A 23,386-nucleotide genomic window follows, 5' to 3' on the forward strand; every position below is an offset into this window, starting at 1 on the left:
ATATTAAGCATGACTGTTTTAATAATAAGAATTTGTTTTTGTGCATAAAATCAGCATATTAGAATGATTTCTCAAGGATCATGTGACACTGAAGGCTGGAGTAAGGATTCTGAAAATTCAGCTTTGCATCACAGGAATAAATTACATTTGAAAATATATTAAAACAGAAAACAGTCATTTTAAATTGCAGTAATATTTCACAATATTACTGTTTCTATTGTATTTTTTAAGGCAGCCTTGGTGATTATTAGAGACTTCATGTGGAAAGTTTTAACTACTGCTTGGATTGGCACATGCTAACAAGTTTTAATTTAAAAATTAATGTTTGAAAATACTTTGTATTGATTTTATTGATCTACCATAATATCTGTACATATACAAACCTTAATATAAAAGGCTATGCAAAAATGAAAATTCACAGATGAATCATGTGTCCAATGTGGACATATATGCATGCATGGCATCAAAAGGTTATTTGTGTCTATATGTGGCAGCTCTCCCTCTGTGTCAATGGCCATTAGACAGTCCATTCCCAGATCCATTAGCGTATCCATTTGTGTGAGTGTATTCTTCCTCAGAGCCCTCCTCATCCTCTTCTTCATCACTGCGCTCATCACCCTTTAGCTAAAGAGAATTAATCTTGTGCATTAAGTGTGAATGTAACACACAAACATCAAAACAAACAGTACTACTTGTAAACTGAATAAAATTGGTGTGTTTTATCATTTTGCTATTGGTGCTGTTAAATAAAAAAAGAAAAGTCCTAACAACACACCTTCACCATAATAAAATCATTGAAATGTACAACCTCCTTTGGCATACTGCTTTAACATCTATCTTATTTGGAGAACAATGAATACTCACATTGCCGAAGAGAAACTTTTTGACCATGCGGAGGATCAGGGAGGCCCAGAACACGTGTAATAACAGCAACACCACAAGCATGACGTTAAAGAAATAATAGCCGAAAAAGGGTTCAAACTGGTCCAGAGGATACACCCATGTACAGTGGATCAGCCTGCACACACGACACAGACACACAGTTTAACAAATGGAACCCTAATATTTCCCACACATTTACCTCTGTCACGCACTTACCAGAAAGGGAAGATGATGAGTCTGGTTACCATGAAGACCAGAGTGAACACCACAAATATGCTGTTGCAGGTCGTCTCCCATCCAGCATAGTTAAACATCTTAGCAGACTTAGAGAAACAGATAAAAGAAAAAACTTTAACACAAAACACCCTATACTGTACATACTACCGTGCAAAAGTTTGGGGTGGGCAAGATTTTTTTAATCTTTTTGAAGTCTTATGCTCACCAAGACTACCAATATACAGTAAAAACTGTAATATTGTGAAATATCGCAATGTAAAATAACTTTTATATTTGAATATATTTTAAAATGCAATTTCTTCCTGGTATGGCAAAGCTGATTTTTTTTAGCTGCCGTTACTCCAGTCTTGTTCCTTGATCCATTCTAATATGTTGATTTGGTGTAAGTTGTGCTGCTTAATTTTTTTTTTCTCTCTCTCACCTCGAGAAGGACATCAGATGTGTCGTGCACCAGCATGACCAGTGTGCCAATGCGAATGTAGTTTGCACACCAGGAGAAGGACAGCAGAGTTAAAGTAGCCCAATGATGGACCAACTGCTCTTTAAAGTCCTACAAATCGATACGGAGAGAAAAAGAGCTCCATAACCTTGACAGACATATCTCTTAAGATTCATATCAGTTATTTACAAATTCCATAAAATGTCTCCAAAAGCATATTTTAATAAATGCAAAACATTGCATTCCATTTAAGTAATTGAACTGCATGAATTACTGCATTATAATGACTTGTGTAAAGTAACTTGCTGACTGTGTTATGACACAGCAGTGCTACCTGCAGGCTAGTGTTCATGACCCTGATGTGACCTTACGATTACATCTGATACTCGTACATAATCTTTTAAGTGATATAGGAATACTCATAACTGATAAGATGAAATGGAAATACTGATATTGGTGCATAATCACCTTCCGTTTTACGTCTGCAGCCACACTGAACAGTAAAGAACCATAAAAACTCATCTCGATGATGTAATACCAGTACTGAGAGTCCAGCAGTGTCTGCACACACACATATAGAATCACACAAAACAAACATATTTAAAAACCAACCGCCATTCAAACATGCTTGCACAAACACAACCCTCCTGGAACAACATGCAAATATTCAGAATGGTTTTCACTGTGCTACGAACACTGTGCTCGTCTTTGCTTTTATAACACTTAGTTTTTCCATAAGTTGCACTTACTTGTTTGGGAAATCCTGCCCACACTTCCCGAAGATCATAAAACCATGGTTTCTGTTGCACAAAACAATATAATTCACAGTTTATTTGTTTTTATAACCAATTAATATCATTAAATAAAATACAGGTGCTGGTCATATAATTAGAATATCATCAAAAAGTTGATTTATTTCACTAATTCCATTCAAAAAGTGAAACTTGTATATTATATTCATTCATTACACACAGACTGATATATTTCAAATGTTTATTTCTTTTAATTTTGATGATTATAACTGACAACTAAGGAAAATCCCAAATTCAGTATCTCAGAAAATTAGAATATTACTTAAGACCAATACAAAGAAAGGATTTTTAGACATTTTTAGAATTCTAATTATATGACCAGCACCTGTACACACGAAAATATTTGATACTGATCTTTCTCCAAGTTACATCGTTACGCCATTAGGTGGCGACAATTGAGTGAATCATTCGAATCAACATTCGTTCAAAGCACATTATTGATTCATTCGGCAACGAAACAAGCGGTGAATCACTGATTCATTCACTCACTCGATTTGTTCAAAACACTTGATTCATTTACTGTTTTGCTCAAGATAAGATGGTCGTGTTGATTTGCTTTGACTCCGTCTGAAAAAAAATCCATTGGTGGAGCAAAAATACTCAAAGTAGCTGGCAATATTGTGTCTAAAATGTAAGTTTCTCAATATTAACATCTTGCTTATCGAACTGTTGACATCAAAATAAAAAACTCACACTCATGCTGATTCTTCAGAACATCAAATTGATTTCTCTGTTCTTAAACGCGTAAAAAAATTGTGTTCTTAAACGCGTTCTTAAATTGTGTTCTTAAACACAATTCTCAATAATAATATAAGCTCTCTAGATATGGCTATATGGAATTTCATCTCCAAGTTGAATACATAAAAATACATAATGGTGAAAAATACGTAATGCTTGTCTTAACAACAAGTAAATGTTAATGTGTGTGTTTGGGTGTGTGCAGGGCCTGTCCATGCCTGTTATTGTGCCCATTTCTGGATCTTTCTATCAGGCTGGAGCTGTTCACAGGTGGGAAAATGTTACTAATTACCCCTCAGGCATTTCTCACAAACACACATGGTGATTCAAGGTCTCTCCTGAGAATCTCTGCATGTGCTGTAACACACACACACTCTTACACACAACTGTTTGGAGGTCGTTCAGATGTTCATATACAGTCTGAAGTCTGTATACAGCAAAAAAAACCCCAAAAAAACACTTACATCATATAGAGCCAACACGCCTCCGAAAGATGAACACAGATAAAAGGCAAACCGCCAACTACAAAAAAGAAAATACTCTTGTTAATAACAAACACACAAATTTGAAGAGGAAAAGGTCAAATATGGCCAAACACGAATGAGTCAATCATGAAAGTTTGTTTAGTGTGTGTAAATATACCTTGCTTCCTTGAATTTCTTGAGTACTCCGGGTCTGTCTTGGTTCCTCCGTATGCGGAACCAGCGCTCCACCTGCCTTTCCGACCAGCCCAACTTTTTACACACACCTTTTATATCTGCCTAAGTACATGACATACACAAACATTCCTAGACACACAAACTTCACATGTCAGTAATTGCTGGCCTTACATGTACTGTACCAGTGAGTAGGACATAATGTTTCTATTAATGACGCTTAAACATTTTTGTTGAAGCCTGTTTATATATAACACATTACAAAAGGAAATGTTAATCTAAAGGTAATTGTAATGCCTTATAAAATACATATTGCAATACATTATATATTTATAAATAACTCAACTACAGTTATAATACATTATAGTATGTATGTCACACCTTTAAAGACTCTAATGCATCTTAAAACATACAATTTTGTTTTAATCGTGTTTTAAAACATACTGTTTATGTTCAAGGCTTTATTATAATGTATTGCCAACACTGCTACAATAATTAATGAGAACATTCAACTTATTTTAAGGTATATTATTATATTGTACTTAATATAAGGTGAATCTAAGGTAAATCTTATTTTGATTGAAGATTACGAAGGCACATGAATTTAAAAAAATTAAATAATTTCTAATAAATACTGCAGTATTCTGTAAAAAATAACAATGGTCAGTTTTGATTTCATGGTGACTTTAATTGTGATTGCCATAAGACAATAATTTATTCGGAAACAGTGTTTTATTATTATTATTATTATTATTATTATCATTTGAAGAGATGGAAGTCTAAAAAATTGATTTTTTCACATTACAGTAACAACATTTTGGGGGGAAATTTGCGTAATTGTCTGAGCGAATATGGGTAGAACTTTTTACCGCCCTTTTACATCAGTAATCCCTTTAAAGGTAGACGTGAATAAAACGTGGGACAATGGCCTTCATCGTCACAGTATGCTAAGGCCAATCTGGCTCAAGGGTGCTGATTGAGGGCAGTTGAGACAATCTAGTCACAGGATGGTTTTGACTGGGGAGGGATAGTCACATGAACCTCTAATATACATCTGTACTATTTGCTTCACAGGACACCTATGCTTTTCTCAACGCACTATTTATCTGCTTGTGTGTTCTAACATGTAACTGTCATGTGTGGTCTCATCTGACAGTTTATAAACTTAATACTATTGTGGTGAGCTAAATAAAGACATTTAAGTATCCTAATGTACAATTTAGGAACTATTGCTTAAACATACATTGAGGAGAATATGGCATGTGCTTCTCCCCTATTGATCGCCACCCATTTGCCTTAGTGGTGTAGTACTCAAGACTAATTTTTTTTGGTCTTGGTCTTGGACTTGTCTTGGTCTCAGACTAAGAGGACTCAGGATTTTATACAAGTCAAGACCACAACTACAGGGATATCACTAAATTGCATGTGCATTGTATGATTTATTTGTTTACTGTGATGGGAAACTTTGAATTCTTTTGTTACTGCTGTCCTGGTATAGAAATCAAAGAGGGATTGAGTCAAAAATGTCACCAAAATTAATACAAATGCCCACAAAATTCAAGATATGATTGCAAAAAACAGTCTACTTGTATGAGATCTTGATTTTTTTTTTTTATTAACATATAATAAAGCAATATCACAAGAACAAGAGAGCTGTTTTCATTGCGAATTTTATATTGATTGTTTATTTGTGCCAACTCAGATCTGTGCCACCTCTACGGTTAGTGATTTTATTTGATTAGTAACAGCTCTATAAAGTGTCTTATTGTTCTAATTGAATTTCTTGATTAAATATAAGGCATTTCTCAGGCAGTAGTTGCGGATCCTTTAGAAGAATTTGAGTAGTGTTCCATTCTACTGTTTTTATATTTAAACATGTAACATCATAAGTAACTTTTTCTGCTTTAAAGGCTTTGAGAATCTTTCCTTTTACTACTGATAATGTTGACGGCAAAAGTAACTGTAACTTTTGTTATCTAAACACATAGGTTAAATCCTTTGTTTTCTTATCTATTCTAAGAAAGACTTTTACCCTTAAAGAATAGGAGGTTAAAGAATAACAACAACGATTGTGTAATTGAAAACTTTTTTTTTTTCCTTCTGATTTTGAAGTGAAATGTGATCTGGACATCTTTCAGATTAAATGCATTTAAAAAGCATTATATACACAGGCTTCAAGTAATCAGATCACTGTTTAAGTCTTATGTTTGGGATGTTACCTGTGTTGGATGTTTAGAGTGTGTTTTGTAGTATTTTTCCAGCACTGGGTTGTGTGACGCTCTCTTGCGACTTTTGTCTCTAACTCCAAGAGCCTCAGCGAGTGGCACCGCAACCAGCCTATTGAATGAGGGAAAGGCGGTGAGACAAAGAGTCATGCCTTCTCCTGCTGTTAACCAGAAACCATTCACTGCACTTTATCAAATATAAGAACATATAATGCATATGTTGTGTTTTGGATGCTGGTGTTCCCACCAGGCTTCTTAATTAGCTTAAGCAGTAAAGCTTCCTTGACCAACTGGCTTTACCAGCTCAGTTTTGCTGATGAACAGCATGGATATACAAGTCTACCAGTGCCAAATCAGCAAAAACCAGCATGTATATTAATGCTGATGTAAGCTGATCTTTTCAATAACATTTAGATTGTGTGTGTGTGTGTGTGTGTGTACCTTTCATATATTGCCCTTAAACCTAGCAGCAGTACTGCTACAGGTAGAGTGATGTACAAGTGGGACACACGGGCATAGACACACCCCTCTCCGTCCTGTAGGTCCGCCCACGTCACCGGCCTCGGCAACCACAGCCGATCCCACCAAAACCACTCACTGAGCATCGCTCTGTGAAAAACAATAACATCATTTAAATTTATTAATTTAGCAGAAAGAATGAAAGAAACCTGGAGGTAGTAAAGCAATAGTCATTGTACATATTCATTCAGTTGCTTTGGAATGATTTGCGTTGAGAAAAGAGACATTTAAAATGAACTGAATAGAATATTTGGGTCCATTTTTCCATGCTATTGTACTACTATGCAGTAGCTCCTGTAATAGGATACCTCCCTCCCAGAGCACAATAGACATAAATGAACACAGACACCTGCAAAATTTCCTGGAACATTCTGAGCATTTAAACATGTCTTCTAGTTTCTAGTTATTTTCAGCTAAGAAAATGTGTCAGTGTCAGAAATATTAGCGTGAAACTATATTAATGAAAGATAATTGACATGCAAATACTCAAATCTACAATAACATGCAAAAGAGCATTTGGTTGTGTGAAAAAGAGTTTAAAACATTTGAACAGCTCTGAGAACAGACTGTTAGGAGTCTATTAAGTCTCGCTGGGAGTATCCAACTGCAGTACGAATCTGGACTTACATAAAGTAATTCAGACTCACTTTTAAGTCCAACTTACCCAGTCTTGAAAGCTGACAGCTCAACAGAACAATAGTATCTAGTATTAGTAATAGTATACATACAGTAACTTGAGCTACACTGCTTTCGCTCCAACAAAATGCTGCTTGAATCAGAGTCTTGTGCTCTTGTCTTCTGTTATACAAGATATATTATCTTGTTGTATCACGCAGAAGACAAAAGCACAAGATTCTGATTCAAGCAGCATTTTATTGAAGTGAAAGCTCAAGTTACTGTATGTATTCTTATAGTAAGTACTGACTGTTTATGGTTACCATGACAAACAGACGCACATAACATGCCAAAACTGAGAAACACATGCCAAACAGAAACACATCCATACCTTCTTTCCCCTCAGATTTGTCCTTTTCTTGATTTTACACACACTTTTCTTTCCTCCTCTTCTGTTGTAATTCTCTTCACACACACACCTTTAAGCTGATCCTCCAGAGTTGTGCCCAGTCTAGATGAGGTACTAACAGAACAAGCCAACTGTCTCTCACACTCACACACACACTTTCACTGCATACCTCAACCCCCCACAAAGAGCTCATTGAACCGCCTGAGAGTGTGTGTCTTGAAAGAGGGCCAGAGAACTAGATATTGTGGGAGGGGCCAGCCTCAGGTACAGTCAAAGAAAGGCTGTTAGAGAGAGAGGACATGAACCTTGAAATATTGCATGCCCTAAACAGGTTAATAACTCACTGGGTGAATAAGAGAAATGTTCTGTTTGCTGTAACATTCTTACTTTCAGTTAGTATTTTAGCTCTTATTTACATTTATGCACCTGTCAGATATGTTTTTATTCAAAGCGACTTACAGTGCGTTCAAGCTGGTTTGTTTTTGCTTTTTAATCAGTGTGTGCATTCCCTGAGAATCGAACCTGTGACCTTGGTGTTGCTAGGGTCATGCTATGCCAGCTGAATTACAGGAAAACTTCGCTATCGGTTCTCGGTAACTTGTGAGTGATTTGGTAAGAAAGCATCTACAATACTTACACTGGTCAAAATCCTACAGGAATGTGTACAGGATTCCTGTTAGATCATAATTTTGAAACAATTGAAAATGATACTAATGGAATCTACAGGATTCCGAAACAAAACAAAATATAGATATTTTAGAACACTGTAGTTTGGGCTTTTATGATTAGCAATGGGATGAAATGCCCATGTAGGACATTAAAAGGAATTTGAAGAAAATTGTTTAGGATTTTTAAACTCCTATAGCGCCCTCTGTAGGATTTCTTTTAACTTTACACACTAATAGCAACAATGCTGTTATAATGCAATACTAATCAAAGTATGCTAATCAAAAAATCTTAAAGAATTTCTTTGCAAATTCTATCATAATTTGAAACCTATCTAAATGGATTCCAATGGAAATAAATGGAATCAAACTAAAATGAAAATTCTGTCATTAATTACTCACCCTCATGTCGTTCCACACCCGTAAGACTTTCGTTCATCTTCGGAACACAAATTAAGATATTTTTGTTGAAATCCGAGAGCTCTCTGAATAATTACCACTGTCAAGGCCCAGAAAGGTACTAAAGACATTGTAAAAAAAAGTCCACATGACTACAGTAATTCAACCTTAATTTTATGAAGCGACGAGAATACTTTTTGTGCGCAAAAAACATAACCACAGAAGCGCTGCACTGTGCTTACTATGTCAACTGCGTGGGAGACTGACAGGGAAGAGAAGAGATTGTTGAATAAAGTCGATATTTTTGTTTTGTTTTCACGCACAAAAAGTATCATAAAAGTTTCATAAAATTAAGGTTGAATCACTGTAGTCACGTGGACTATTTTAACAATGTCTTTAGTATCTTTTTGGGCCTTGACAGTCGAAATTAGTCAGAGAGCTCTCGGATTTCATCAAAAATATCTTAATTTGTGTTTCAAAGATGAATGAAGGTCTTACGGGTTTGAAACGACACGAGGGTGAGTAATTAATGACAGAATTTTAATTTTTGGGTGAACTAACCCTTTAAGTCCTACTGGATATAGTGCAATCTTTATCAGAACATGTCTTACTACTGCAGAGATAAAAGAAATCCAACTTTTCTTTAAATTCCTTTTAGTATCCTTCAAAACGCATATTATTCTATTGATAATCGTAACGGTGCTATTAGTAACTAGATCTAGTTTTTGTTTTGTGTTATATGCATTAGAGTTGGTTCCAAATATTATGGTCCAATAGGAATCCTGTACACATTCCTATAGAACTTTGACTATGGTTATTAATGCTTCTTAATATGTATCATAAGAATAAAACTGAACTTTTGAAACATTTCAGTTTATGTCATTTGACTCTTAGGAACTTTTCTGTTGGATCCTTTAGGATTGGTTCCTTTAGACATTTCCTTAAGATGTTTACTAGGGGAAAAGTCCTGTATGTGGTAATAAAGTACAGAAGAAATCTTTTCTCTCTGTAATATTGAAAGGTGTATGAATCACTGGCTCCACCTGTGCTTACTAGTCTGTACATGACAGTATCCTGATTCTAGTCCTTTGTCTCACTGGTGTCCCTGCCCTCACTGTCTCTTGGTGTAGGTTTGCTGTCTCCATCTAGTGGTGGTCAACAATACAGCATATAGAGGGTCAGTATGCAACACAGGGTCAAGGTTTTGTTGGTAAGCATGATCAAGTTAGCCTCTGCTGGTAGATGCCATAACTGCAGCATTATATGGGCTATATAGCAACATAAATAGGATATTTCTTAATTTTCTTTCTTCTTTTTTTTTTTTTTTTACCAGTGCCAGTAACTATGCAATCTCTAGCTTCGTGATGGTAAACAAAAAACAGAAACTTTTTCCTTTCCAGTTTTTATTATGAACAGTCAGTATTTTTTTTTTATTTTTTTATTATAATATCAAAATATTTCAAAGTTTCTCAAGATTTCTAGAAATACTGTAACATGGACATGAATGTTCTATGTTAATGCTGGTTTGTAACTGTTCTTAGCTAATGGATTCCTGGTAGCACAATGCATAACATACACACCTGCCACAGAGTTTAATACACAGTGGCCATGCCCACACTGCAGCCAAATACAGTTGTCACTCCAGTTGTTTTAATAGTTCACCCCAAAATGTTTGTTTGTCACACAAGCTGTTGAATGACTTCAGAATACAGCATACTGTGCAACCATATAGTCGTATGGACTACTTTTATGGTGCTTTTGGTACTTTTTAGATTGTATAAAGTATGAATAGGCTAACCATTCACTTTCATTATATCACATCAACAGAATTTCTTATTTTGTGTTCCAGGGATGAAAGAAAATATTGGTTGGAACGACATCAGGGTGAGTAAATAATGACATAATTTTCATTTTGAGTGAACTAATCTTTTAATCCTATTCTGTACACACAGAGTTTGGTTTTTAGTGACAACTAATGACGTATTAAAAATGACCAGATGCTAATGCATCTCAGGACACTAATATTAGTTTACGGAAAATAGAAAACACCAAACAGGCTAAACTAGTTCTTGTTTACAGCTGTGAGACATCAACTATTGCTTGTTTTGGGTAGTAGGATTGACATCTACATTCTGTACACAAATGGAATGATAACTAAATAAATGCGGGTGACACTTCAAAAACTTGGCAGTGTGCACATGGCCTGTGTGCATTCATGCTTTTTTCCTGGTGGGGAACGATTTAAAATTGATGACTGGGTCTAAATCCCTGAAAAACTCTTCACAGTGAATATAGCATGCTTTACATTAGCTTTAGCTGTGCTAGCATAGTGCTAAATGGGATTTTTGTAAATCACTACAGTGTATTTGCAATGTACAGTGTAATTGGCTTTGCAAGTCTTATGAATCCATTTCAACATTACATTTCTTTATCATGTTATGAGCATGCTAACCACCAAGCTACGTGCTAACTTGTCATGTGGATGAGACACTACAGATGTTGCCACCAATGACAAAAAGACAATTCCACAAACAAGTTGGCTTATTTTGAAGCTGAAGTATTATGTTAAGAAGTTCACATTTAGTTATTATTCTGGTTAAGTACATGTTAACAACACCATGAAATGAAAGTTCCACTTGCTGAGTAGCATCAGTATGGACTGCAAAGCCCTTTGGCCCATATTCCTAATCCTCTCTCTCTTCTCACCAGTTCTGGTTCAAGATTTGGATGAGATTTCTTGTGTGTGTCTGTACAAGTGTTTATATGTGAAAGAGAGAATGGCAAGTCACAGTATAAGACAGTTTAAGAGTCATCAAGCCATGTTAAATGGCTCTAAAAGAATAGCAGAATATCCAGAATGCACAAGCATAATGAGTTGATGATTCTGTGCAAAAGAAGTCCCCCTTGTCAATCAACCGGATCTCGTTAGCAACCAAGTGAACCTCCACCAAGCCATCAACAATTGATCTACATCCAGAGTCACCAAAGATGCTTGTTCAGTCATTAATGAGAGTCAAAGATGAGTTGTTGATGGCATGGGTTGCCTGGCACTGAAAGTGATTGGATGCAAGGTGCTGAAGAGGCGGAGTGTTTCTCCACTTCGCCTTGTCACACTCATACGGGAGTGTTACGTTTGAGATCACTGGGTGAAGGTGGAATCTGTTGACTGAGGTGTGTGAAAGTGGTGGAATGGCTAGGTTTGGTTGACGTCTCCCCTGGAGTCTCTGAGCCTCTATACTTCGAAGGAAGAGTCTGGCATCGGGCCTTAACTTTTAAGCCTGGATCACGAGGGGGAAGCCCTTTCATTGAGCTTCCCATCAGCTCAGGTTTGGAGGGAGGTCGTGGTAGTCCTGTTGGCTGGCTGCCCACGAGCTCCGGTTTCGAAGGAGGACGTGGCAAGACTGTCAAAAGGCCGCTGGCAAGCTCTGGTCTAGACGGTGGGCGCGGAAGTGCTATTGAAGGGCTGTCCACGAGGTCTGAATCCACTGAATCCGAGACAGACGTTTGGCTTCCAGAGGGCTTGGTTGTAGACAGTGCTCTAGGGATGTTCCCAGTGAGTTCGCTAGGAGATGGAGGAACTTTCTGGTCAAGGTGTGTGAATGTGGTGGAGTGGCTGGGTCTGGTTGCATGCTCTTCAGCTTCAGGACCTCCAGGCCTTGGTGGAAGTGTTCGGCAACGGCTCTTAGCCTTGCAACTTGGGTCTCGAGGTGGCGGTCCATTCGAGTCAAACTCCCAGTGCCGTGATAGTGAGCTGGATTTGATTGATTGAACGGACTGCTTTGAACAAGCTGATGGTGTGGTAGGTAATTCATCATGACAGACTATCTTAGACAGGGACTCTGAAGTTGTATTAAGACTTTCACAGATCGAAGGTTGAGGTTTATCATCAGGCAGATCACTGGTGGATGCAATGGGTTCCTCTGCTGATTTTTCCTCAAGCCCTTCCTCCTCTTCATTGGTCACCCGAAGTTCTTTTAGTTCTTTTAGCTCTTCATCTGACTGGCTTAGCATTACCCTACTGCAGACAGGCAGCTCCTCTTTTAGCTCTTCATCTGACTGGCTTAGCATTACCCCACTGCAGACAGGCAGCTCCTCCTCTTCCTCTAAACCCTTGATGACTACATCAATGTGGCTTGTTGTCAGTGGGTGTGACTGGGTGCATTGCTTGTCTGTCTCCTCAGAGAGCAGAAGATCCATCAGGAGTGTTTTCTCTCTCTTCAGCTGCTCCTTCAGAGAACGAGGCACGTCTGGGATCAACCATGCCACCAACATACTGAGGAACATGGCCAAGTTCTACAATACAACAACATACAGACATGCATTAAAGGTAGAGTAGGCAATACAAAAAAAACCTTTTTGTTATACTGGTTGAAACTCATCCTGATAGCACTCAATAATAGAAGTGGTCTAAATATTAAAACATGTACATATATTCTAGGGGTGTGACGGTACAAGTATTCGTACCGAACCGTTTCGGTACAGGGCTTTCAGTATGGTACACGTGTGTATTACATTACATTGCAACATTAAAGCTGCAAGCAGCGATGAAAAGGTCCTCGCACCCGGGCTCACTGCCACCCGTTGGCCTTAGGAAAACAGTGAACAGTGGGCGACATGCATGTAAGCGAGTAAATACAGGAGATTTACAACAAAGTCTTTTCAAAGTGCCACACTTCCTGCTGCCAACAGGTGGTGCTTTGAGTGTAACTGAATATTGCCATGTAGATGTCTTCAGGCCAGGACTATTATCAAACATGTGAAGTTTGGAGCAGATCGGACATTGTATGCCTGAGTTACAACAACTTCCTATTTCGTGGCGTTAATCGCATACATTAGCACTTAGCCAAGTGTTTCATGATTTAATGTATTTCTAGTATGTTTGGTACTTTGTGGCATATTGAAATGTGTTTCTGGGAGTGAATAACAGTGTAAAGCATGCTATTTCCTGTTGCCAGCAGGTGGCGCAATGTCTAACTGAATGTTGGGATATAGATGTCTTTAGACCTGGACTCTTATCACACATTTGAAGTTTGGGGCAGACTGGACATTGTATGCCTGAGTTACAACAGCTTCCTCTTTCATGGTGAAACATCAGACTTTGTCACTTCGCTTTCCCGGTGAATTACGACAACGGACAAAGACAGGTGGATAAGACGAAAGCAGTACACAATGAATACAGCGTTGTAGCCTAACCACCATTAACCACCAATAATCATAATAAGCACTGTGTTTTGTTACTTTCGATAAGAATCAAAGTGTCATACTTCAAATTCTGTCCACAAAATCATGAAATTCAAACAGAAAATGCCGCTTTGGCACTCTTTAATGCGTGACAGATCTCTGTACAGGCACCTCAGTTCAACCGGCAGAGCGGAGTGCGAGTGAAGGCGATCATCTCTTCCTCTTTAATACTAGTTACAGAATAAACATGATACATGAATGAACATCTGAAGGTATGTTGAAAGATACAGTAAAACTTACTGAAATGGTCATATCTTGTGTAATCGCTCAATTAGTGTTTCAACGGAAGAAATAAAACAGCTTGTAAACAATAGCACGTAGCATTTACCTCAGGAAAGCCATTCAGTGTCCACAGCTTGTTAGTTCGCCAGAGGAATGAACTCTTTCGCTTAATATATGCACTATATTAGCCTATATATTCATTATATTTTACTTAACCTGTTAGTGATGTCTTGATTATTTAATGTATGTTCAAATAAATCTGTCTTGAAAATGTCAAGCCACTTTGTAGAAATGATTATATTTCAACAACGAATTGGAGTAAAACATAATTTTATTATTAGATTTAGAAGTTAATGCAAAAACTGCCTTATGTGCAGCTTACATGTTTGCATACAATTTGTTATTTGAGTGTTGATTATTATAGCAAACTAAAAATAAATAGCGATTGAATTTAGGCTACTAGTTCGGGCTCTGTTTTGAACCTTTAATAATATAGTAGCATAATGTTCAAGTAAGGGCTCCCTACATAGTTTATAGCATCAGCAAAGATAATTTTTTTATCCTTTTAGTTACAATTTTATTTAATATATTTAAAGACAGAGACACAATTTGTTCAGTAAACCACTGTTTAATAATAAAAAAAAACAAAACAATTTTATGTTTAGTTTTCTTCCCCCTGCTGTACCGAACCCGTACCGAACTGTGACTTCAAAACCGAGGAACGTACTCAACCGTGAGTTTTGTGTACCATATCTTCTGTTGAAGTCTCAGGACCAAAAACTGTTAATTAATAAATGTTTATACATTTTGCAAAATTTTGGAACTTTTGGTCAAGGTTTGGTTTGTTATAGTTAGACACATTATCATCAGAAAATTTTATTCATTAACAAAAATCATTTTAGTCAAGTAAAAATTAACAGATAGACTAATATTAATGTATATGACATGAAATATGGTTTTAATTTAATGGACACTTTATCATAAGACAATAATAATGACTGAAAGAAAAACTGTAAAAGTTAACACTGCCTATGGGGTATGTTGGGTTTTAAAAATAAGTGTGCAGAGTTCTGCTTTAAGCATTATTTTTATAAATACTATTCGCTGGAATTTGCTCAATGTGCGTATGGAGTTCTAAAATGATCATGTCCATCTGTCAATCAGGGGCAAAAAGGCCACTCCTGCTTTTGTTACTTGGGTCACAATTCTTTCGGCATCCCCCATCCCACCTTTGTTTCTAATATTTCAGCTCTATTTTAATCTCCTACCAGTAGTTCAAAAGGGGGGAAATTAGACAGCTTTAGCTTCCTCATAGCGAACAGAAAGCTAAATATGTTTACCATTATCATGCAAAGATTATATGGACATATGAACACATGAAAATGCTTTAGAGATACTTAAATCACGACTATTCTTGGTATTATTGCATGGATATCATGTGAAAGGTACCGGGATGACATGGCCATGACATTTGTTGAAAAATGTTGCACAGACTAGACTAATATTTTTTTTTTTTTTTTTTTTATTAATGGTAGAGAGAGCTTAATCTAAGCTTATTTAACCCACAATATTCCTTGAACAACAAGAAAAGCAGACAAGCAGTGACGAAAACTGACCTGGAAAAAAATAACAAAAGCCAGGCGTGCAGCGAGCACAGACCAGTACTGCTTAGAAAGCTGGTAAGACTCAGGAGACCAGGGTGGATCTCGATAGTCTTTGTACCTATGAAGATGAGAAATTGTTGAGGAGAGAGAACGATATCAGGTTATGTAGGCGAGTGGAGTTCACATGAGTATGTGTATGCATGTGTGTTGTGTGCACCTGCAAATACGGAGTTGTCTGTCAAAATCAGTGTCATGCGGCGCAGTACCAGGCTTAAAGTTGCTTGTGTTGAAATAAGCCAGTGTGTGGTTGGTAAAACCATGCATAGTGCCTGTCTCACTGTACAAATACTGATACACCATTCGAGGAATGAACTCCGATGTAAAGGAAATCACAAATGCCTTGAGGGAAAGAGAGAAAGAAAGAGGAAAAAACCTTAAAATATCTGCATGCAATGAGATTAATCATACTAAACACCACCAGCAACTAAATATAATTTTTTTTTTCACCATAAGTCACAATCTCTGTCTTAACACTCACATTTGTAATGACAGCAAACTTGCTGATTCCACTCAAGATGTTGTACCATATGCCTGTGAAAAGAAAGATACATATGCAACAGTGTGAACTAGAATGAATAACAGTTATGTTAAGTGTAATCATGAGTAAGTCTGTACATATTTGCTGCTAAATTTCATACCAATTTCTTTAGCACTGACTGCATCAGGTCGGCGTATTTCAGTGACGAATTTTGCCGCATCTAGTCGGATTTCAATGACGTTATTGAGCAGAGCGAAGACTGGTGCCAGCGGGAAGGAGGCCACAAAGAGTGTGACAAATCCATACTGAATAACTGCAGACAAACACACACATACATCAATGATCCATGTCCTTAATCAAACCAGATTGCTCAAAGTCATCACAGGCATCTTTAAACACCATCGCTAAATCTCTTCTAATAAACTAATAATAGTTAGTGTAGAGCAGGTGTTGGCATACATTTTGACATTTTTTATATTTTTTGCTAATTACTGTGCCACTCTGGCTTCCCATACAGCTGTGTGACTACAGTGAAGAATTACTACAAGTACTACTAACTTATTTTGCCTTGCAGATGTGGGGATTTCAAAATAAAATAAATGGAATAAATAAAATAATACATGTAATTTTCCTCTCACTCTGTTACAAAAGTTTACTGACCACTTGGTCCATTGTCCATTGGTCACGCCTTAGTTTTGCAATTTCTAGTATTGCTTTAGTATTGCATCCTTCATTGGCATTTATAATTTTTGACTTTTCAGTGCGAGTTAAATCTCTTTTTTGGCCCATTTTACCTGTAAAAGTAAACCTGCTTAATAATTATGCACTCTTGAATATAAGGAGTTTTTCACTTCCAGCCTTCGTTAACAATTATATATCACTTATAAAGGATTTAATACAAAATTAATAATAGTTATTAAGATTGATGTGGTTTGGAATTGGTAAAATGTGCTTGGAAAAAAATATGATCAAAATATCGACTTGCATATTAATTATGCACGCACTGTATATATATATTCTTGCAGCACAGGACTGCTTAAAGTTATTTGCACGTTACAGCGATAAAGAAACAGGCGTGATTGAGAAAAAGCCAGGGACGGGCTTGATCTTAAAAAAGAGTTAAGTGCAATAAGCCTCAAAAAGAACTCAATGCAGTGCTCACACGCTATCACACACCCGAAGCATGAAATCATCATTTTGGTATCGTGACTAATCAAGTCTTCACTGCGTACAATGCTTTCAGTAGTCATTGACACACAGAATCAGCTTAGTGCTACTGTACTACAGGGTTAATCTGATTTACATTTATTTATATCTGTCATGGACCTTATCAACTTGATACTGTTTTATTGTTTCCCTCAATCAAGATGAGTCTATGGTCTCCCATCCACCATGGTCATTCCTTGACTATCACAAAGCTTAAGGCCTGTTCACACCAACACAAATGGGTCTGGTTTTTGTATGCAAATTGTCTGTTCAGACCAATGCATTAAAAAAACAGACTGACTGAATGAAAATGTGCAGATTCATCTCTATACAGGACAGAAGCAACAAAATTTAAGCCACTTCAACATCTCTCACCATAAAGGTGGGAGAACGGATTTTGACAGCTGGATTGCTCGCCATTGGATTCCGTTCCCCCCATGTTTCTTATACAGCGAGGTTCTAATATTTACCAAACTGATACTGGTTAAGATCCATCCACATACGGGATAGAATCAACAACTTCTAAGCCACTTCAGCAACATCTCTCACCATGGACGAACAATATTGGTAACTGCGGAAACACCAGTGCAATGAGCGGTTTGTGTGGCGGCATTACTAGGAACACTATCCTAAGGGGAAACAGGGTGAACAGACTTTGACAGAACACCTGTTCTGTATTCTTCCTCCGCTATTCATTGTCGCTTATGCCGGGTACACACTGCATGATTTTAGCCCTGACTTCCACTCACCGACAGGAAATCGCAGACAAATGCCTGAAATCGGAGGCAAATTGGTGCTCATTCACATGAGTGATCGCGTATTGCGTATGATCAAAGACACAACCTGAGAGAAGCGATGATGCCTGTGAAATATTTAGCATGCTAAATATCTGGACCTTTCTGGACCCAGTCTGAAATGAGTTTTGCCTGAAATTACATCAGTGATGACCTATAGCTAATGAGAGAGCAAGATACAGGGCAAGGGAAAGTTCAGGGGGAGGAGTCATAGATCTGCAACATAACATCAGCAAGCATGGCTTCTTCAAGCAACCATTTTCTCCTTCATATGCTTCTTTTTACATTTTTGATGCAAATCGGTGCACAGACAGCTTGGATCGCAAGCTTCTTGCGGACTATCATTTTAACAGAAGGAAATCCAGTCTAGCACGATAACTGACTTGTGCGTGATCTTACATTATTCCTGTATCACTTCTCATGTGTGTTTGGTTGTGAAATGTATTTTGACAATTTTTTAATATATTTTTGAGTTGTTGATGATTCTTCCTATTGAAATGTTGTGTAATGTACGACGCCCCCTGTCACCGATTGATTGTGTAATGTGCACGCAACTAAATGGTACCCCAGACAGTCATGTGGTTTGAGAAGAACAGTGATCTGACGACTTTGAAAATCATGTGTACCTGGCTGGCATTAGAATAAAACTCATACTGTTTGTGAGTGCCACCGAGTCATCTTTTTGTAATAGCAGCAGCTCTGGGCATGTGACCGAAAGTGCAAAACTTATTGGTCAGGCAGTGTTTTCACAGTGTGATAGGAAAGAGATTTGAAGCCCCTCCATTAAAAAAAAATCTGTTACATTGACAGCATGCAAATGTTTGTGGCAATATGAATAGATAAATTAACAGACATTTATTGTCAATAAAATGTTTATCAGACCAAATTTTCGCAACGAACAAGTCTGAACAAGTCTTTAATTTAAATAGTGGTTCGGAGCGCATATCAAACTGCCAAAGTCACGTGATTTCAGCAAACAAGCCTTTGTTACCTCATAAGTGTTTCGAAATTTCTATGGGTCACCGCTGGGGGGCATGACTTTGGCAGTTTAATACGCGCTCCGAACCACTGATTCGAAACAAAAGATTTGTAAAGCTTTGAAGCTTCATGAAGCAGTGTTTTGAAATCGCCCATCACTAGATATTGTTGAATAAAGTCGTTATTTTATTTTTTGGTGCACAAAAAGTATTCTCGTTGCTTCATAACATTAAGGTTGAACCACTGTAGTCACATGAACTGTTTTAAATACGTCTTTAGTAGCTTTCTGGGCATTGAAAGTGTTAATTGTCTTGCTGGCAATGCAGGCCTCACTGAGCCATTGGATTTCATCAAAAATATCTCAATTTGTGTTCCGAAGATGAATGAAGGTCTTACAGGTGTGGAACGACATGAGGGTGAGTAATAAATGACAGAATTTTCATTTTTGGGTGAACTAACCCTTTAAAGTTATTATACATCAAAACAAAAACTGACAAAGCCAACTAAACTAAAGCCACATTTTACTTTCATAATGATGGAGTGTATCATTACATTTTGAAGAGCTATTAAAGTACACTGATGACTCATTCACATTAAAGGGTTAGTTCACCGAAAAATTAAAATTCTGTCATTTATTACTCACGCTCATGGCGTTCCAGACCCGTAAGACCTTCGTTAATCTTCAGAACGCAAATTGAGATATTTTTGTTTAAATCTGATGGCTCCGTGAGGCCTACATAGGGAGCAATGACATTTCCTCTCTCAAGATCCATAAAGGTACTAAAAACATATTTAAATCAGTTCATGTGAGTACAGTGGTTCAATATTAATATTACAAAGCGACGAGAACATTTTTGGTGTGCCAAAAAAAACAAAATAACGAATTATTTAGTGATGGCCGATTTCAAAACACTGCTTCAGGAAGCTTCGGAGCATAATGAATCAGCGTGTCGAATCCGCAGTTCGGAGCGCCAAAGTCACGTGATTTCAGCTGTTTGGCGGTTTGACACGCGATCCGAATCATGATTCGACACGCTGATTCATTACGCTCCGAATCTTCCTGAAGCAGTGTTTTGAAATCGTCCATCACTAAATAAGTCGTTATTTTGTTTTTTTTGGCGCACCAAAAATATTCTCGTCGCTTTATAATATTAATATTGAACCACTGTACTCACATGAACTGATTTAAATATGTTTTTAGTACATTAATGGATCTTGAGAGAGGAAATGTCATGGCTCCCTATGTAGGCCTCACGGAGCCATCGGATTTAAACAAAAATATCTTAATTTGTGTTCCGAAAATCAACGAAGGTGTAAAACGGCACGAGGGTGAGTAATTAATGACAGAATTTTCATTTTTGGGTGAACTAACCCTTTAAGACCATGAATGTGTATTAAAAAAAGTATGTTTGGTTGACTTTAAAAAAAACTTTGAGCCACAACACTGTCATTAAACAGCTAAATAAGGCTTTCAAGTTATGTACCAAGCATATAGATATGACATGCTGCTAAACATTTTTATGATGCACAGCATTTACAACAAGTAGAATAATGAAAGCGATGCACCAAAAGTTGCTGACATTTGAGCATATCGTTCAGTTTGAGCATGTGGTACTCACCCATCTCCATGTACTCTGGGCTTAAACCCTCATATGGCTCCAGATCATAGTCCAGATCCCAGCGCTGCGGTTCTCGTTTGGAGTCTTTGTCCTCCTCATCTGCCGATCCATCTTTCTCCTCCTTATACGTGCGATACATCTTCTTCAGCTTTCTGTAATGTCAAGCAGAATGTCAGCTCAGCTGTGCCATTTTAAACCAACACTTCCTTCATTACTCACTGTGCACTGCTTTGGTGAAGTTAAACAGTGTTGATAATTAAAATTTAATTTAACAAGAGAGTTAGAGGCTTTCTTTAATAGACAGTGGGGGTGCATTGCGGAATCAAAGAAAATTAGCAAAGGGACCACAAGGAAGACTTTGCATGTGTGTAAAACACTTACGGAATGGCAATTTCAAACACATTATTCTGAATAAGCTGCTTCCCCAGCATAATGATTCCCAGCTGAATACACACTTCAATAAGACAGCCACCTGGAGAACACTAGACCAAAAACACATGTACATGCAAATAGTTATGTTATGTTAAAACACTGAAGACAAATATATTGTTGTTTTAATAATTACCTCTTCCATGCGGAAATCCTTAAAGACATAAACATAGTCACCAGGACGACCGGCAAACCTAAATTAGCACACCAGAGTTATCAGGGATAATTTAAAATATTCTCTGGATTAAACAACGCTAACCCAGAAATTCAGCATTTTGGTGTTAGACACTGACGCCACACATACTACACAGTGACAAACTACATTGTAAGCTACAGCTCAAACACTATAAAGACATACAACACTACATGTAACACACAGACACCACAAAAGAAGTTGTTATAGAATCGTAATTCGCAGCTGGAAATTTATTAATAAAATATGTTATCATTTCATTTTAGTAAAAAAAAAGGAGGTACAAAAGTAATTTAGAGAAAAAAGCTTTCATTTAAGTGCACAACATGGAACTCGTGTACATTAATTATATTAAAAAGCAGAAGAAATATACTGTCAAAAATCTAAATAGAAAATAGAAAAAATAGAGTATCAGTTTTTTGTTTGTTGCGTTATTTTAGGTTAAAACTTTTTCTCTCTATATAAAAATGTTCTTATGAAACAAATGCTCACTGCAAAGTGATATATACAATATAAACAACAAATAACATTCTCAACAATGTAGTACACAGGACAGACACACAACACTACAGTATACAGTAAACACATAACACTACAGTAAGACAAACACTACAATATACAATAAACACAATACTACAGTAAGCACACAACTACACTGCAACACACTGGACATGACAAACAGCAACAAAGTACATTATAATAATCCAGTTATCTTAGCTCGCAACAGAGACGGAACGCCACATTAGTTTGGGTGGGTATGCTAATGGGATGCCATTTTACCTGCCCTTAAAGAAGGCCACATAGAAGACAGGTGCAAATGAATTCATGCTCTTCAGCAAAAAAGCTTTCAAGATCACATGCTCCTCAAATGTCGATTCAGTCTTTGGAATCTCTGTAAGTGCAACATTAACATCATATTCATAATAATCATCATCGTTAATGCATAATCCTATCTTATTAGAGTCAGTAGAACATTTTTTTCAAATGCAACACGTTTCATCTTTTTGTCATGTAAACACACACACCAAGCTCTGTAATCCAGGCCGCTATAGCACCGTAGATCTCATCCAGCACCAGAACCACCAGCAAGTTGATGATGACAGCAGTAGTTGTCACTGTAACACGCACATTAGCCTTGGCCTCGTGATCAGGGTTCATCGACATAACAGCAAACACAATGATGCGGTAGAGAATCACTCCAGACACGGCAGAGAACGTGACCCCAACCTGAGAAAACATATAAATAACAATCTTGACAATATAAAAACACTAATGTACATGCTCTTATTAGGAAAGGTACCCACCATAAGGAGGATAGAGGATATGTTGATGCAGTATCCTGGCAGCCGGTCTGTCCATGACAAAGACTCTGAGGCAAGCTACAAGAACAACAGCATGTTACTCCATATGCTCACCATATTAGACACTGAATACACTAGCTACTGGGCGAAAACAATACATAACTGAAATTTTTGCCTAATACTGATAAGCAATAATTATTTTTATGTTATGTTAATAACCAATATGATGGCCCATACTATAAATATATACTATTTTGCCCTTTTTTAAACAGAACATCAACAATGTTTTTAAATGTTTCTAGACAAATCTTGCATCAAGACATTTATAGTGTATTGTCGAAATATGTTAAAGGATTAGTTCACTTCAGAATTAAAATTTCCTGATAATTTACTCACCCCCATGTCATCCAATATGTGTGTCTTTCTTTTTTCAGTTGAAAAGAAATTAAGGTTTTTGAGGAAAACATTCCAGGATTTTTCTCCATATAGTGGACTTCAACATGGTTCAGCAGGTTGAAGGTCCAAACTGCAGTTTCACTGCAGCTTCAAAGGGCTCTACACGATCCCAGCCAAGGAGTAAGGGACTTATTTATTGAAATGATTGGTCATTTTCTAAAAAAAAAAAAAAAAAAAAAAAAGATATACTTTTTAACCACAAATGCTCG

The 23,386-nt window shown here is 37.1% G+C and overlaps 2 protein-coding genes across 4 annotated transcripts in view; both read right to left on the reverse strand.

Annotated features, from left to right (window-relative positions):
• Positions 1-332: 332 nt before the first annotated feature.
• cers3b (ceramide synthase 3b) lies at positions 333-7,730 on the reverse strand. The gene is made up of 11 exons (XM_051871122.1): positions 7,515-7,730; positions 6,431-6,598; positions 5,984-6,101; positions 3,751-3,869; positions 3,573-3,630; positions 2,308-2,358; positions 2,027-2,119; positions 1,541-1,669; positions 1,099-1,205; positions 865-1,018; positions 333-624 (listed from the first exon to the last, which is right to left on the reverse strand). The coding sequence occupies exons 2-11, from the start codon at positions 6,592-6,594 to the stop codon at positions 508-510; spliced, it is 1,110 nt and encodes a 369-aa protein (XP_051727082.1). The 5' UTR covers positions 6,595-6,598; positions 7,515-7,730; the 3' UTR covers positions 333-507.
• Positions 7,731-11,371: 3,641 nt separating this feature from the next.
• The window catches only part of LOC127500175 (anoctamin-1), a 35,234-nt gene continuing 23,219 nt past the window's right edge, over positions 11,372-23,386 (reverse strand). For all 3 annotated transcript variants that reach the window (XM_051871129.1, XM_051871128.1, XM_051871130.1), the window contains 11 exons: positions 22,725-22,799; positions 22,446-22,647; positions 22,201-22,312; positions 21,364-21,421; positions 21,180-21,280; positions 20,799-20,950; positions 16,362-16,514; positions 16,202-16,254; positions 15,881-16,062; positions 15,676-15,781; positions 11,372-12,889 (listed from right to left, as the gene is read on the reverse strand). In XM_051871129.1, coding sequence (XP_051727089.1) covers positions 11,711-12,889; positions 15,676-15,781; positions 15,881-16,062; positions 16,202-16,254; positions 16,362-16,514; positions 20,799-20,950; positions 21,180-21,280; positions 21,364-21,421; positions 22,201-22,312; positions 22,446-22,647; positions 22,725-22,799 — 2,373 coding nt within the window. In that variant the 3' untranslated portion in view covers positions 11,372-11,710. The remainder of the gene's footprint in view (positions 12,890-15,675; positions 15,782-15,880; positions 16,063-16,201; positions 16,255-16,361; positions 16,515-20,798; positions 20,951-21,179; positions 21,281-21,363; positions 21,422-22,200; positions 22,313-22,445; positions 22,648-22,724; positions 22,800-23,386) is intronic.

This window comes from Ctenopharyngodon idella, chromosome 18, assembly GCF_019924925.1.
Source record: "Ctenopharyngodon idella isolate HZGC_01 chromosome 18, HZGC01, whole genome shotgun sequence".
Taxonomy (NCBI): domain Eukaryota; kingdom Metazoa; phylum Chordata; class Actinopteri; order Cypriniformes; family Xenocyprididae; genus Ctenopharyngodon; species Ctenopharyngodon idella.